At 39.7% G+C, this 16578-nt stretch overlaps 1 protein-coding gene across 3 annotated transcripts in view; it reads left to right on the top strand.

Moving 5' to 3' along the window:
* Positions 1-16578, top strand: part of ANKRD55 (ankyrin repeat domain 55) — a 46952-nt gene that overhangs the window by 16307 nt on the left and 14067 nt on the right. For all 3 annotated transcript variants that reach the window (XM_010580568.1, XM_010580567.1, XM_010580569.1), the window contains 3 exons: positions 1879-2007; positions 13105-13289; positions 15006-15173. In XM_010580568.1, coding sequence (XP_010578870.1) covers positions 1879-2007; positions 13105-13289; positions 15006-15173 — 482 coding nt within the window. The remainder of the gene's footprint in view (positions 1-1878; positions 2008-13104; positions 13290-15005; positions 15174-16578) is intronic.

Genomic DNA, 16578 nt, shown 5'->3' on the forward strand with positions numbered 1-16578 from the left:
ATAGGACTTTCAGCTTGGCAACTATGTCAGAGGGATGATGTAAGACAAGTCCATGGCATCATAAATTGCATGGAGAAGATGAAAAGAGAATTCTGTTAACTGGTTTTTACATCTAAAATAATGGGGACACCTACAGAAATTATCAGGCAGCAGTTTTAAAGAAAATGAAGATAATTACTTTTTTCAGAAGATGCATCATTACCCTGTGGAGGTCTGGATGTCATAGGAAGTCTTTAGACTGATTATGAACTGTTAGGTTACTGTATATCGAGCCTCATTTCTTAAATTTTCTCCCTAAGCATCTGCTACCATCTCTCTGAGCTGTGTCCTTGTACTGGAGAGGTCTTTGATCCCTACCCACAGTTCTCACACTCTTATGTTACAGCTGACTCTGCTGGTTGCTACAGTAGAAACAGAGAGAAAGTTGACTTTTCAAGGATTTTTTTTGTCCGTATCAACAGACTGAGAGTGGATGACAGAAAAGTGGCCTGGTACGCTGTAGCTTCTCTTTCAGCGAGTTTTCCGTCTCTCCAGAACTAGGGGTGAGGACCCATTTCCCAGCTGCAAATCACTTCACTGAAGCCTCACTTCACAGCAGTCAGAGATACTGAGTGTCCATCAACAGTGCTAAGTCCCTTGTGTCAAAACCTTGGTCCAGTGACGTCAATAGCAGAGCTCCCATTAATTTCAGTTAGGGTAGGATTTTACCCTCATTTTTGGTTTTACAAAACCAAAACCCCCATGATTAAGCTTTGCAAACCCTAACTAAAAACAAAACTGCTCTTGTTCAACTGCTGTATTTTGTCATCTCCTACACTTAAGCTATATGGGGACTTGAAAAGCCTTAAAAGATACCTGATGAGTGAGAGAAATTGTTAGAGCATTCAAGCTTTCAGTTAGAAAATCACTGCTAACAACTTCCACTATTAAGGCACTGATAGCTGTCCTCATCAATGTTTTATAGCTCACACTTCACCTGAGTTGTTGCCAATTGGCTTTATGGGGTTCTATGGAAGTTTTAACTCCTTTTCCACTCTATATTTTTTGCTTTTTATCATTTTGGAAACCAGGCAAGACCCTTGAAATGCATTTTCCCTGATAAGAGACAGTAAACAACGCCTGCCTAAAGTAAAATATTACCCCATCTGAACACCCCTACCAATTTTTAAGAAACACATTGAATGAGTAACTTCATACAGAAAATCTCTAATGTTATGGATGTAGAGTAAAATATAGGTGTGTATAACAATGCTGATGAAGGTGCAAATACAGGCCATGAATTCTCTGATCTACCAAGACTGACTGAACACAGCTAAGATGGAATGAAAATGCAGGTCAATAGCTTACCATTTGCTTTGTTTTCTCCCTAAACAGTAAATATAAGATGTTTATATTATGACTTTTTTGTTGACATCACTGGGCCAGTTCCTTTGCTTGCTGATTAGGGCCAGCTAGAATACTAGCTTATAATATTTATTTTGGATCAAAGATAAGACCTAAAATAAACATCACACTGTGTCATGTCAAAGCACCAGTCCAAATCAGGCTTTTCCCACAGGATCCAAACTGAGCAGTGAGGAACCATCCCCCAGCTGGCGTGGTCCTGACCATGCATTATTTGTAACAGGCCATAGTCACATGCCAAAGAAGCATTTGCATTTGTATCCATTTTCTGTAATAACTCCAAAAAGCTAATTGTTTGGTTCCCCCTTATGACTCCACTGATTCAGAAGCTGTTACTAATTATTCCAAAACAAGAGGGAGAGGGAAGAGTCCGTCAGTCCCGAACGGTTTCAGAACTGCCTAGCTTATCTAGAGAGGCTTGAAAGGTGCTCCTGTGAGTGATGATTATTTGCTCTCTGGGTTTGTGGATTTCAGGGAATGACTTCGCTCCACTGGGCTGCTTTCCACAACAGGCCCCAGCACACCCAGACTCTGCTGCACAAGGGAGCAGACCCGACTCTGGTGGACAAAGACTTCAAAACAGCTCTGCACTGGGCAGTACAGGTGAGCCACAGCCACTGTTTCACCAGGCAGTTGCTTGAGCTGAGCTAGCTGTTGTAGTGTCCTAAATACTCCAAAAGCAATTATTTTGGCTGTGAAGTGAGGAAAATGGATGCTAGGAATGCCCACTAACAGCCCCAGCGTTTTGCTAGTGGGCATGGATCAAGGATCTAACATCTTGTTTGGAGAAGGCGGCATACTTAACACAGGCTCAGCACTGTTGCCCTAAACAAGGTTATCATTTATCTCACTGGGACTATGTGTGTGCTTCATGTTCAACTCATGCTTAAATTTTTTCACTAAATCAGGGTTGCAGAAATCAGCAGCTTAGTCTTGCCAAAGGACTTTGGGAATAAAATAATGTAAACATAAGATAAAACATATTTAAACAACTATGGTTCTGGAATAATTAGCTGAAGAGTTGAGGCCCTCCTTCTCTGGAGAATAAGGAAGACGAGGAGCCAAACACATTTCCTGTTGAGCTGTATGTTCCTATCTCCTATGCAAAAAAAAAGGTGTCAAATCACTAAAAATTACTCAGGCCACCATTACAGAATTAAAACACGCAGGTTTAATGTCGCATTAAACAGTGTATTATGCAACTGGTAGTTAGTAGTCTAACATATAGCATAATTTACTAAGTTATGCCGAATCTTTATTGCAGAAAACTTCCCAGATGAAATTATATAAATATGTTTTTACTTGCTCACTTGCCATAGCAAGTTCCGGTATCAATGTTCAAAACACCTGCACTCCAGATAAGCAGAAATAGAACTTGCACAAAAATCCAGTAACATTTTCCTACAATGACTAAATATTTGCATCCTCACCTTTTGGTCTAAGTTCAGTCATCTTAAAAAATGTGTCAACAAAGAAATTCAAAAGCTCTGAAGTGCCACATACTATATTTGTATAGGAGTAAGGACATTGAGAACCAATAATCTGTTTCTTTCAACCACAACCTCCCACAGATGGTTCATGTACAATAGGCTCAACTTTTATTTTTCTGAAGTAGAGGTATATTTTTGCCTCTGCAACTGGTATTATTTCAACACTAGTTTTGTTCTTCTTTAATCCTAATCAGACAGAAATTGGGCTGCATCCCTTCCTATTTTGCCTTAGAAGAGTAAATGTATCTACTCAAAAATCTGTTGTGCATTTTCACCAGGCTTACTCCAATGTAGGCTGCTTCCAGTGGGAAATATCTGAAACTGATGGAAGCTCCTGCAGGCTAGGCAGTGGTCTGGATCGTATCTCTGGGAACAAGCTGTCTCCCAAACAGAAGGACAAAAGGGAATCCCCTTCATATCAGGACCCTCAGTTCCCCTCATAACTTAATCTTTCCCTGGTTCTGTATTTTGTAAATTCTATTATTTAATTCACTGTTAACACCCACCTCCTCCTTTCTCTAACAAACATGCAGAATAACTCTTGAGAAAGGGAGAAATTAAAACTGCACAAAACCCACTTGCCCTCGGGTGGAGGCAAATCACAAATCCCTCTTTTTTCTCCCTTTAAGCTGCTCCCAGAAAACAGAGGAAACGTGCAGGATGAACACCCTTTTTTCATTCTGAGAGATTCCTGCTATGAAGCCTTACAAATGGCTTCTTCCATCCACATACTTCTCCATATTCTAGGTCCAGAAGGTGTAGTTGAAATACCACACCATGGAATAGATCTGTTAATATTTCTCTTATTCAAGATTGGACAAGAAAAAATACTTTCAGCCAGTGGTCTCTAATGCCCTGTTAGGCCCAGGAGAAACAGATACCATGGACAGGCATGACTTTCTCTGCTATGACAGAGAGCAGAACAACAGCTCTGCTGTGTGGGATTATCGTTACTTCTAATAGCCTCCTCTGTGGCTACTGGAAAGGTGATATTTTTCCTTTAAGAATTGTATTAATATCTTCAGGGAACAAGAGACTCACAGAGCTCAGGCAGTACCAGTTGCAGGGGTTGTTTTCAGCTGAATAGGGCCCTGTGTTTAATTTCATTTTTTAAAAATGCAGCAATGGGAAGACCAGGCACTGCACAGAAACTTGTTTCAGAAGTTGCAGGAAAGAGGCAGTTTGTGCATGCTGGGGTGAAACACAGAGTGGGACCACATAAAAACCATTGCCTGCCATTTGAAACCAAATTCTCAGACATGTTTCATATGAAATAATTGTTCCACACTGGCTGTTTCAATGACTGCATGGTCTGCTATCAGACAAACAGTGGCTGTGGAGTCCCAGCTGTGTAACTAAACAGACTTTGCCCACACCAAGGTCTGCTCAAACCTCCTGCTGCTCAAGTTCACGCCTTCAGTGCAAATGCATTACGTCGGTGTCAAAAACATAGATCATTCTTGTTTGAAGTGAGAATATCTCATGTCAATTTTTTTACACATGCAATATTTTTAAGAGCTGGTGCAGATAGGGCTATATTAGAAGTGTCCCAGGAGGTATTTCCCTCTATTCATTGCAGCCAGCAATAATTGCTGTAATGAAAATGAAACACACCTTTGTAACAAAAAACTATTAACTGAGACTGGAACAAAGTGTAAAGCTGTTCTAACAATTCTAGATAATGATGTCATTGAAATCCTAGTAAAATATAGTATATACTATACAGTATACACTATCATACTGCATACTACCATATCATAATAGTATTAGTAGCACTTTGGACATAGCCTGGGAAGATTCGGAGTCTTCCTGGATTGCCTTGCCAGTTGTCATGATTTTTACCAGAAGTTTCTTTGTCTCTTTCTCAAAATGCTGGCTGCCAAAGTCATATGATTATGTAAAAATATCAGCTTTCATTTAAAGAGTAAACAAACAATCAAACAAAGATCTCTTTCTAAAGTGAAGAAATGCAACCTCCAGGGATAAAAAGAAGGCAACAAAAAAGAAGCCATTAAAAATAATACTCTGCCATGTGGTGCTGCACTTACAGTTTTTTTATAGGTTGATTCAGAGTGCAAAGTTTTAAAAAATTACAAGCCTGCATATTTGCTCCATAGCAACAATGCAATTATTTCATTCCCCTGTTTCCTGAGAGCAGAGCGAAATACCTGTATATCTTAAACACATTGTAAAAGCAAAGCATAGGCAATTATTCATTTGTGTTTGGCTGAGCAAGCATGGCAGCCTCTCTGTAATTACTTGGAAGGTGAGAGCACACTTAAATTTCAGGATTTGTAGGAACGAATCTCTCTGTTGCTGCAGGGCATCTTGAGGACACAGCTGGCCACCCAGCCAGTGCAGAGGAAAGGGCCAGGGAAGGCAGCAGTGGCTCAGGGCCAGGGTGTCTCCCCAGGGATCACTGTGCTCCTTCTCTCTGCCCAGCACCCCATTTTTTTTCTGTGGGCTGCCTGGGGTGGAAAATTTCAGAGAGACTTCCAAAGACTTCTTAAAACTTAGCGGGTGTTTCTCCATGGCAGACATTTTTGCTGTTGGATTAGGCCAGAAGAGGTGTATTTGTCAGACGTGGTTCACAGTCTGATTGGTTTCATGCAGAATTGTACTTGTTTGTTCCTTGTTTCATGCAGTTTTCTAGAGATAGCTAGAAAGAGAGAGTAGTGATTTCTTTTTTTATGTCACTAAGCTTTAAAGACAATTTTGACTGTTAGCAAACAAATGAAAAACAGATTCAATCTGCATTTGTAAAGCATACCCTTAAGAAATCCCTTTCCTGTGTAAATATTCTTATTCCAGCAAAGGTACAGCTGTTGCTCATGGAGGCTGGAATGTTGCATAGCAGCAGGGCTTTAAAGAGTGAGCCACCAAGTTGCAAAACAAGGAGGAAGAAAGTTTGCAAATAGTTTTGAGTAAGAAATAAACTTCCTCCAATACCATCAGAAGTTTTTTCCCAAAAGTGCCCTAAACATTTGTGACAATGTCTGCAATAGCAAATTGAATGTGCTTGAGTCTTGGCACTGGCACCAAGGCCAACTATCACATGACAGCCTGTGTCCCTACCGCTAAATTCTCTTATTCTCTAAAACAGGATGATTGTATGCAGACCACTTATTGAGAATGGTCTGTGGCCCATGCTAGCTCCTGAACTATGTCCAGGAACTGGTACGGAAAGTGTTAACTGACCCAAGCCAAAACTATGCCAGGGAGGATTTTAAAAATTTTATGGCACAGGATTTTAAAAATTTTACAGTACAGACAACTGAGTTCCGATGCTCAGGGATGTTCCCTAGTGCTACTTAGGTTTTTTATATAGATGTAACCTATTTCTCCACTTTCATTTATGTCAGTTCATAAGCCAAAGCCCCTTTTGTGACTTGTAAACAGTACAGCAGTGTTGATATACAAACTCATCAGTACAAGCAGATCATCAGAAAAAACTACCTTTACCTGAAATAATTGACTGTTAACCAGTAAGTCCTTCAAGTATAAATATGCTGTTGACAATGTAATTACTCACACCAATCAAATTTCCAAGAAAATCAATTGCAGAACTCCCACTAAGCTTAGCAGGAATTTGTCTCGGGCAAAACCTGTAGGTAAGTACAGGATAATTGCCAGACCTCTTCCCAGCACACAGCCTATGTGTAACTCCTCAAGTGGATGCCAGAACATGAGTAATGTACATGCAGCACACTTTTTGCATATCTATAAATGTCCTGATCTCCTATGCCTGACTGGAAGACAAATGTTTCCATTTGTCTGGTAGTAGTAAGGAATAAATCCTTATTCTACTGTGGAATAAAAGATGACCTCTTTTTCAAAGCACATAAACAGCTCATCCAGAGAAATCAGTCCTCGCAACAATGTACTAGCAGGGGAAGGCTGCCAAGTCATTTTAGTCATAGCCATAGTCATTTACACAGTAAATCATACACACTTATTATAGCAGACTCCAAGCGAAAATAAATTCTCAGAGAGACTTGGCCAGCATTTCGTGCAGTTTTTTGAGCAAAGAGAGGGTAAGACACACAGGGACATATGATAGCCGTAGAGGTATGCCTCCATGACTGCCTTTGTCATTTGGTAGCTTTTTCCAACACCCACTAAGGCTGCTGAGAGGCTAAATATTTTAAAAACACTGTGTCCCCTAGTTGTACCAGAGGCAGCAGTCCTCTAAGGCCCACAGGACAAAGTATCCTGTACAACAACACCACATTCTCTTTCCAAGAGCACCACAAAGTCAAGCCAAGCTGGGTCGCTCTGAGTCTGCAAGAGACACTGTGTCAGTGCGTGTCTGAGGCTTCTCTAGGGTTAGAAGACAAATGAGCTTCTCTCTGAGATGGCTGCATCTCACCAATGTAACTACAGCAGCCTCAGTAGAGTTGTTGTTAGTTTATATTGGTTTGCCATCAGAAACACACCCTGGGAAGTGCCTGGGCTGCATCCAGGCAACTTCTGGCAAAGTTTCCCTGGCAGGAGGCAAGCTGAAGAGGGATTGTATTACGGATTGTTCCTTTCCTCAGCACAGGGCCCAGTTGTCTCTGTCCCCTGAGGGCAGAGAAACCACAGGGTGCTCTGAATTTTTGCACTGGTTCTCCACTGCCAACACAGCGATCTGGCAGCCAGGGCATGGCAGCAGTGGAGGTAGAGTGAATGTGCTTCCATTCCTCAGCCTTCCCTCATCTGGGATACAGAGGGGGGATGCTGGAAGTCCTTAACAATGGGAGAAGGCTCCTGTGTGTGCAAACGAGAAAAAGATCTTTGCTTTTTTTTTTTTCAATGGCCCTGTTGGTGTTACAGTCAATTTCATATTACAATATGCTATGTGTGTCTGTTTGTGAAGGATAAGAGGAAAGATAAAAGGGTTGGGAGACCAGCCAGCATTCTGTAACGTAAAACGCAAACAGCACCCAATGATACACAAATATGATTTCCATGAGGAAGCCAGAAGTACTGATGCAGATTTTATTTAATCTATAGTAATTTATGGTGCTCCTTTATAAAAGTAAAAATCACCTCCCAGAGTGCTGCAATGGGAATAGTATTTGCTTGTTGCTGCAGAAAGGAGTGAAATAATGATTAAAATGTCAAGCCATTCAGGGTCAGAGCAGAAGGACATGAAAGAGAAGGCCAAAGCTTTAGATTCACAGGTGGGGAATTGAAAGAGGAGGGAATGTAGAGGAAGAGGAAACACAGACAGCCCTGAAGTGCAACTCTAATGATAAGAAGCAACACCAAGAGCTGCTAGTAGGGAATTTCCATCCAGCAAAGCTGGTCATAGATATAGGAAGGATTTATACTGCACACTAATACAAAGAGACAGAAAATATAGGAGAACTAATACAACCCAACCACATAATCTCCAGAGGCATTCACTTGGAAGAAAAATACTTTGTCAGGGTTTCCTGAAAACAGTTAAGTCCCTCTCCCCCTCCTACCTCTACATTACTGGTAGACACAAGCCAGCTTAGCAGACTCCCTTCACATGATTCTTCTCTGACATTGAAATATCTAGTTCACTAGAGTATTCTGATGAGGGGAAAAAATTAACCCTCTATTTTGTGCAGTGAACAAGGAAAACATTGTAGCATGTGTGACTGAAGACCTGGCAGAATAAAATGCAATGTTATGGTAGAATATTACTTAAGTGACAATAAACTTCGAAGTAAAATTATCGTTCTGCATATCAGTCAGACATACAAAGGGCTGAAGTATAAGAACAATGGCTGTAGTAACAGTAAGGATAAATTGAGCAGGTAAAACAAAGTGTCAAAACCAGAAAAGTGTCCCAAACTTGCGGGATTCTCCTCATGGTACATGATTCGATGGCTACTTCCTGAAGAATTATTTTCTTATTTTGAAAGCACTGAGAGACACAACTATCAGAAGGTTGGCTTTTTATTAACCAGCCTAAAGAAAATGGAGTTGTAATAAACTGAAAGTGAGAGCTAACAACCCCATTAGTGAATTTGTTGTTTGCCACTGTCTGGACATGACACAAATCTCAGACAAAAAACTTGTATAAAGCACAATGAGAGTTCGCCTTGCAAGGGCTCCTGGATTGAGGCTTGAGGACATTTCTTCATCATGAAGTAAGTTTAATTTAGATGAGTGGTCAAAGAAAGATAAGTTCACTGAGGTGAGGTGAATGAATAATGGATGCAAGCAGATAGAGGTGTGAGATGGGACAAAAGTATAAAGAAAACTGTGGGGGGACCCAAGCAGAATTATGTTGAAACACATAGCAGAAATAACTAATGTCTGAGAACATTGCTGAAAAAAATTGAATACAAAAAGGGAAGATGAAATTTAGGGATACATACAGTAAGGTTACAAAACCATGTAATTTTCCTATGGTAAATTTACCACTGAACATCCTGGTCTAACAATAGTACTGTGGTTCATGGTAAATTTACCACAGGAAGACTACATTTTTTGTGACCTCAGCTCAAAGCTATCAATCTAAGAATAAGGGCAGTGTAAGCATTTTAGGAGAATTTTGTGTGCAACTTAAATAAGCCAAGATGAATGTAAAGATAAGAAGGCATTCCTAAGAAGAGAGAGCTGGAAAGCCACAGAGCAGTTGGCCAGAGATATCTTTCAGCAGAAGGTTCAAAATATTAGGAAATATCCTTTGATTATTTAGAAAATGTAATTAACAATTTGATTGAAATGTTAGGACAGAAATTTCATAGCCATCTTCAAAGCAGTTATTGCTTCCTCAGATAAGAAGCTACTGAATATAGTGTGTTTGAATGTCAATTAATCCGTTTAATGCCATGTAGTAAAACAGAGAAATACTGGAAAAGTGCCAATAAAATAAAGTTCATTACATGGCACAGAAAGCTTGTTAAGCAGGTGGTGAATAGAGCAATCATAAAAAGTCCAGTTCTTTGTCCCTTTCTGGTTTGAGCAGTACATGCAATTTTAATCACACTGAATGATGTCAACAGAACAATTTGTATAAGCACAACCTGCTATAATGGACCCAGAATTCAGTCCAAAGATAGGATGTCCCAGTGGGGAAGAATAAGGAGTAATGAAATCAGAATCAACCCAGGGACTTATATCACACATCATATATTCTCTATCAGCCACATTCAGGACAGTTCAAATAATCTTTGGAGGTGGACATCTCACAGACAGTCCAACCAGTGATTTATCATAAGAATGTTTTTATTTATTCCATAATGAGGTGACAAAATACAGAACACATCTATAACCCACAGCTAGAACCAAATTAGAGAGAGGGACACCAAGCACTTCATGGGTCAAGATGAAATTCAGAACTATTTTGATAAATTGTAGGAATGAACTGAGATTAATAAAATAGCACTGTATACAGAACTGTGAAAAATTAAAGCAGTTTGCACAAAATGAAGAGTAGTACACTAGTAGACTAGTGGATTACAATGCGAGTAGGAGTTTAAATTATGGTGTTGATACAAAACAAACATCATTCTGGGACATATTAACAGAAGTGTGATACATGTGGGCTACAGGAAGTAGTAATGTTGTTTTCAATGTCAGGAGAGAAGCCTCAGCTGGATAATTATGTTGTCTGGGGTGCCACCGTTGAAGGAAGCTGTAGACACACTGGAAAGAGGCCAAAAGCAAGCACTAAGTATGGTAAGTGGGTTGAAAAACTTGACCCACGAAGAAAGGTTGAAATGGTTTGTTTAGTCTAGAAAATGGAAGATGGGTGGGAGACAGGACAGTCTGCAAATGTATAAAATGCCACTAAGAACAGTGGGAAATTTCTTATGCAAATGCTAAGAATTGTGCAAGAACATTGAGGGACTGAAACTGTAGGTGCATGATGTGAAAATGGGACTTAGCAAGACAGTATAAAGTTAGAGGAATAGTAGCATCTCTAGAACACGAATACAGAAATAGTAAGATACAGTACATTAATAATTTTTTGTATCAAAACTGACTTGGAGAAGGATGGTAATAGATAGTTGTTCATTGTGGTAGTACTAGAAGTATATAATAGACTTCCAGATTCAGTGAGACCTGAATGTGACTAAATTTCTCTGATGCTAGTGACCAAAAAATATAACAGAGAATTACGCCAGTATGGAGGACATTGATGTTTGGCATAGGGTCTGGAGAATAAAACCAACCATTATTCACAGGACCTCAGTATTGCTGAATATGAAGATAACACTCTTTTTTCCATTAGCTATTCAGACAACTATAAATTAATAACAATTTTAACATGGTTAATGAGGACATTATAAAATGCCTGGTCATAGAAAATAAGCTTGGATGGCATGATCATGAGTAGACTCTAAATTAAACAGGTGAGTAAACAAAGTACATACAAAACAAAATTCCTGATTTCAGAGGGACACATTTGGTAAATTAAGGGAATTCTCAGCTGGACTGAGAAGCTCTGGGACCAGCAGGTTCCAGGGACCTGCAATGTGTCCTGTCAATGGTACAAAATGTAGCAGGGATCTGTATCCCAAGAGCAGAGAAAAAAAGTGTGTAGAAGAGGCTTGAGATATAACGGATGACCATCCATCTTTAAAAGATATATTTAGAATAAGTAGACATCTTACAAAATAATAGGCAAAAGTAAGGAGAAGCAAAAGAAGTTGTATCTCAAATTTAAGAAGTGAAGAGTAGTAATTAAATGTTGAATAGAGGCTGTAAGGAAATTACTTTCAAGGATAAGGATTGAAATCAATCTTGCTTAGTATTTTCATAACTTGGCACAAAACACAGGGGCTGTCTGATGAAATCTGGCAATAACAAAAACTGGAAGATATTAACAGAAAAGAATGGGAGTATCATACAGGGGAAGCTGGATCACCTTCAAGTCTAGAGTAATACAAACGGGACAAAATTGAATAGGATAAAACATTTAAGTCATGCACTTGGGTGCTAACAACAGAAGGTCCTCCCAGAAACTGGAAACTCTATGTTTGGAAACAGCTATAGAAGATAAGTACTGAGGCGAAAAGGGTTATTCCAAAATAACTAGGAGCTTCTAATGAGACACAGCTGTGAATAAGGCAAATGCTGTTCTGTGACATACCAAAAGCGGTATTTCTAACACAAATAGGGAAGAGCTAGTGTCACTGTACAAAGACCTGGCAAAAATGTCTGTGTATGACTAGGTACAATTTTAATAACCCCTCTCCAAGGATACACAACTAAAACACAAAAGGAGAAGGGTTAGTATGTTGATGAGAGAAATAGAAAGCCTATTTTACAAGGAAAACTTAAAAGACCTTGATTGATTAGAGCAGCAAGAGAACAGCTCAGAAGGGATATGATGATTGCCTATAAATGCATCTGAAGAACAAATACTAGTTAGAAGAAAGAAGTATTTAATCTAAATAATAATGCTGGCATGGAAACAAAGGGACATAAATCAGCCATAAGTATGAATAGAAATTAGAGATACTAATTATTAAAGCAAACAAGTTCTTGAACTGCCTTCCTTTGGGAGTAATGGGGACAAAAAACCTAATTGCTTTTAATGGACAGAGTAAGTTTATGAAAGGGATGATGTAACATAGCTGCAAGTGATTGCAAGGATTGAATTTGATGATCTAGAAAGACCTTCCCAGCCTTGTGTTTCTATGTTGTTATTAAGAAATCATGAATTCTTTTTCTCTATTTCCACCAAGTTTGGATATAAAATGTTCAGTTTTGTTTGCAGGTTAGAGAACAATGTCAACCTTCTATTAAGATCCTGAACCACTAGAGAAAACTAGCTAAGAAAGTCGTCCAGAACCAATTGAGCAAATATTTGACATGGCTTTTCCAGGTGTACTTGGACAGGCTTACAGAAGTGGGTTGGTCTTTTGAGGTCCTTTCCAACCCTAAATTTCTATGAGAAAATATAGGCTCATATCTTTCTGGACTCTGGCTTAGCAAAACAACAAAAACCCCAAGTTATTTCTGAGAAGACTGTTGAGTAATTTACACTCTGTAACTTTTGGAGATATTTGTAATGGTACATTATTTATTATTTTTCCAGTGTTCAAAGTGTTCTAGGAAATTCATAAAGCAAACCCAGTTCCCAGCAGGAGATTGGAAGCTTTTGGCTTTCATACCTGGGAGTCTGGTACACACAAAACAAAATACCATTATTGTATTTAGCCTTCTCTAGCAGAGAAAAAGCAGTTTGGTGTGAGCTCCATTGTAAAATGTTTTTCTTCTCTGAACTTCCTCCCAGAGTGGCAACAGGATTCTGTGTTCCATCATTCTGGACCACTACCAGGGACCATCAATAATAAACTATGATGACGAGAATGGCAAAACATGTATGCACATTGCTGCTGCTGCAGGCTACAGTGATATTATCAGTGAGCTGGCTAAAGTCCCAGAGTGCAACCTGCAGGCCCTTGATGTGGATGACAGGTAACCATGGAAACTCTGAAACTGAAATTGCTGCTTCCTTTCTATTAACCTGAGACTAGCTCTGTTTACTCTATAATCAAGTTTCCTGTTTCACAGGCCATGGCCTAGTTAATGAACTGCACTTACAGAGAACCATGCTTGCTCAGAAACACTGCAAAGCAGTCCAGCTCACGTGTATCATATCTAGTATAAAAACTGACTAGTAGGAATGTTATTTAACTTTTGTGTTTCTGGTAGGAAATGATAAGATTATGTGTGAAAGGACTTTGTCACCACCTGACTTAACTTCTTTCAATCAAAATTGAACATTCTTTTCAAAACAATAGAACAAGATCCTACAACCTGAAGCTGGGATCCTGCTGCTATTTGTATGTAAGAAATGGCAATGTTCCCTTGTTGCATTTAAGATGCTAACACAGTATTCCTATAAGACCAGGGGACCTTCATCTTCCATTCTGACAAGGCATTTCATTCCTTCCAGGATGAAATCCCTATATCTTAAGTGCAGAAGAGTCATCTTCTTTCCTCTTTTTCACCCCACACCTACCTCCCTTGGAACTTTGCTCATAAATTTAATTCAAACGGAACCAACCAGCTGCTCGCATTGATTATCCAGCTCAGTTGAGCAAAAGCCAAGATTTTCTTGGCGTGGGCCTTCACATACTTAAAATAATAGCATTCTTCATGGAAAAGTGCAATAAAATGGAACAGAAATAAAACCAACAGGGTTCTGGAGAAGTTTCTAAACAGCAGTAAAATGTAGTTGAGAAAGCTGCGTTTCTATGGAAAGAAGAGCGAAGGGAGGAGTTTAACTACACTTAAGAGCTCACTAAGACACAACCTCCTATTACACATTCTCAGATATTTCCATAGAAGGTATTATACTTGTAGGGGGGGGAAAGATAAGCTGTTCACTAGAAACATACAGTAGATTTCCATTCTATTGTGTTTCTGACTGCACCTGTTCAAAACCATTGGGATTGCAAAGAAACAGGCAGAGAAAAGTCAATTTTGTTCTTTATTCTTGCACAGTTTTCTTACGGTGTTTTCTGCGCTTTCAGATTTTTCACAAGAACAAAATCTTACCATTTGGAAACTGGACAAAAGTTTCCAAAGACAAGATGCAAATCTTGTGCCAAGCAGAAAATCTGATTCTCCTACACAGATTCAAGACAATTATATCTGCTCCAGTCTGTGCCCATCAAAGAATGGAGAAACTGGCAAAGGGGCGATGACAGTCTGGTAGATGCATCCAGTCCTTCTCATTCATCTGAGGGAGGCTTCTTCTCCTACTACCTTCATGGAGAGCCCTGAGCCAACCATTGCTAATTGTGTTTGGTGTAAAGATGAGAAGAGCTTGTCCCTATGCAGTGGACACTAGAAATATTTTTTTCAAATTCTGCTCTGAAAACTTCAGGCACTCCTCCCCGTCTGCAACTCCAGCAGCAGAAGAGATGCTATTATATAGCATGTGTAGGCATTCTGCAGCCCTGTATCTACTTTCTCTACAGCTAAATAGATGCACATAGATGCCAGTCTATGGCCTTATTACTGCCACTGGCAGCTACATCAATGTGGGATAAGTTGCTGGAGAATTCCTTAAAACTGATGTCATGAATCTGGACGAGTAGCATAGGAGCACACCTCATTATGTCATTAATAGTTTTGATAGTAAATTTATTCATCTATTTTAATGATACTCCCCCCTTTCTGTAGGACGCCTTTGCACTGGGCTGCAGCAGCAGGGAAAGCTGACTGTGTGCAGACGCTGCTAGAACTGGGGATAGACAGCAGCCCTCGAGACATCAATGAAAACACTCCTCTGACATATGCAATGTACTGTGGGCATACAGCATGCATCAAGCTGCTGTCTCAGGAGAGCAGGTAAAGCAGAAGTTCACTTCTTGCTCACATGTTGCCACTGACTAGAAAAAACATGTATTGCTTTTTGTATGCTACTGAAGGCTTTGAGCCCTGGGTGATGTCTCCTCAATTCATATGCAATACTCAGTTCAAGTTTTCCACCAAAATAGCAGTGTTAGAATTAGTCATCTACTGGAGACTCATCACTGCGGTTACAGTGCTAGTCTGTCAATCAGCAGAGGGTTCTGAACCAAGATGATGTAAGTATAGCTCTTGCTCAGTCACCTTCATGCAGAAAGTTTATTTTATGGAGTAATTTCAGCCCACAGATATATGCCTTCCACTTTTTTGAAATCTCTATGTGCTAGCTGTGTGTTCATGTAATCCGACAGAGGGGTACACTGAACACAAAGGCGTCTTTGCCAGACAGATAATAAAATAAATTTCAAGTTTCAATCCTCAGGGTAAGGGTTTGGGAGTGTTTTCCTAGCCTTCGTTTGTTCTCTGCCTGGATTGTCTCTTCTTATTCTGAGGTTTTTTATGTTAAAAAGTATAATCCTTTTACCATTGCTTATGATCTTCCTCTCTGTATTTCTCATGTTTCAGCAGCTGTCATTTAATTTCAGTTCTTCAACTGTGGTAAATGAGCATGCACTTACAAAGACATTTATCATCACATTTCTTTGTGCTTTCCTCTCCTTTCCAGTCAGCAGTTAGTATTATTTCCTGTGTTACAAATTGTGAGACATGGGTAACATTACCTCTCCTCCTCCTCCTCTTCCTCCTCCTGTGCTCTGCCTGTCGGAGTAGGTCTGAAATGTTGATTAGCCAAAATCTCATCTAAAAACCACTACAGCAACACCACTGTAGGTAATTATCTTGATAGATCTTCTGAAAGCGTGCTGGGCCTCTTTAGTACAGGCAAGGCAAGGCAAGGGAAAGCAAGGGAAGGGGAAGGGGGAAGGGGAAAGGGAAAGGAAAAGTGAAAGGCAAAGGGAGGGTAGGAATGGTGAACTAGTGCCTTCGTTACAATGTCAGCAATGACTGTGCTGTTGGAAATACCATTTTCCAAATATGACGTAATACAAAGACCACTTGGTTTGAAAGATCCCAGGATGATGATGTTGTTGTTGTTATTGGATCTTGCCTCACCATTAAGAATAATGATTTTGCAGCTGGTAGATGCTGAAGGCAGAACAGTTTGAGGTTTTTCCTGATAGCTGCACTGAGCCTACATTAAGATGAGTATAAGGAAATGAACTCCATAACAAAGAGTGAAGTAACACAGTATCATTTTCAGTCTTTGTTAATTACAAATTTGGAGTCCTAATTTTCTGCCTCCTTGAACCACCCCTGCAAATGTATCTGAACAGTATATACCCCATTTTCTGTGCAGTACTTCACATTCATATTTCACAGGCAGTAT

This window comes from Haliaeetus leucocephalus, unplaced genomic scaffold (genome assembly GCF_000737465.1).
Source record: "Haliaeetus leucocephalus isolate CR32 unplaced genomic scaffold, Haliaeetus_leucocephalus-4.0 Scaffold722, whole genome shotgun sequence".
NCBI classification, from domain to species: domain Eukaryota; kingdom Metazoa; phylum Chordata; class Aves; order Accipitriformes; family Accipitridae; genus Haliaeetus; species Haliaeetus leucocephalus.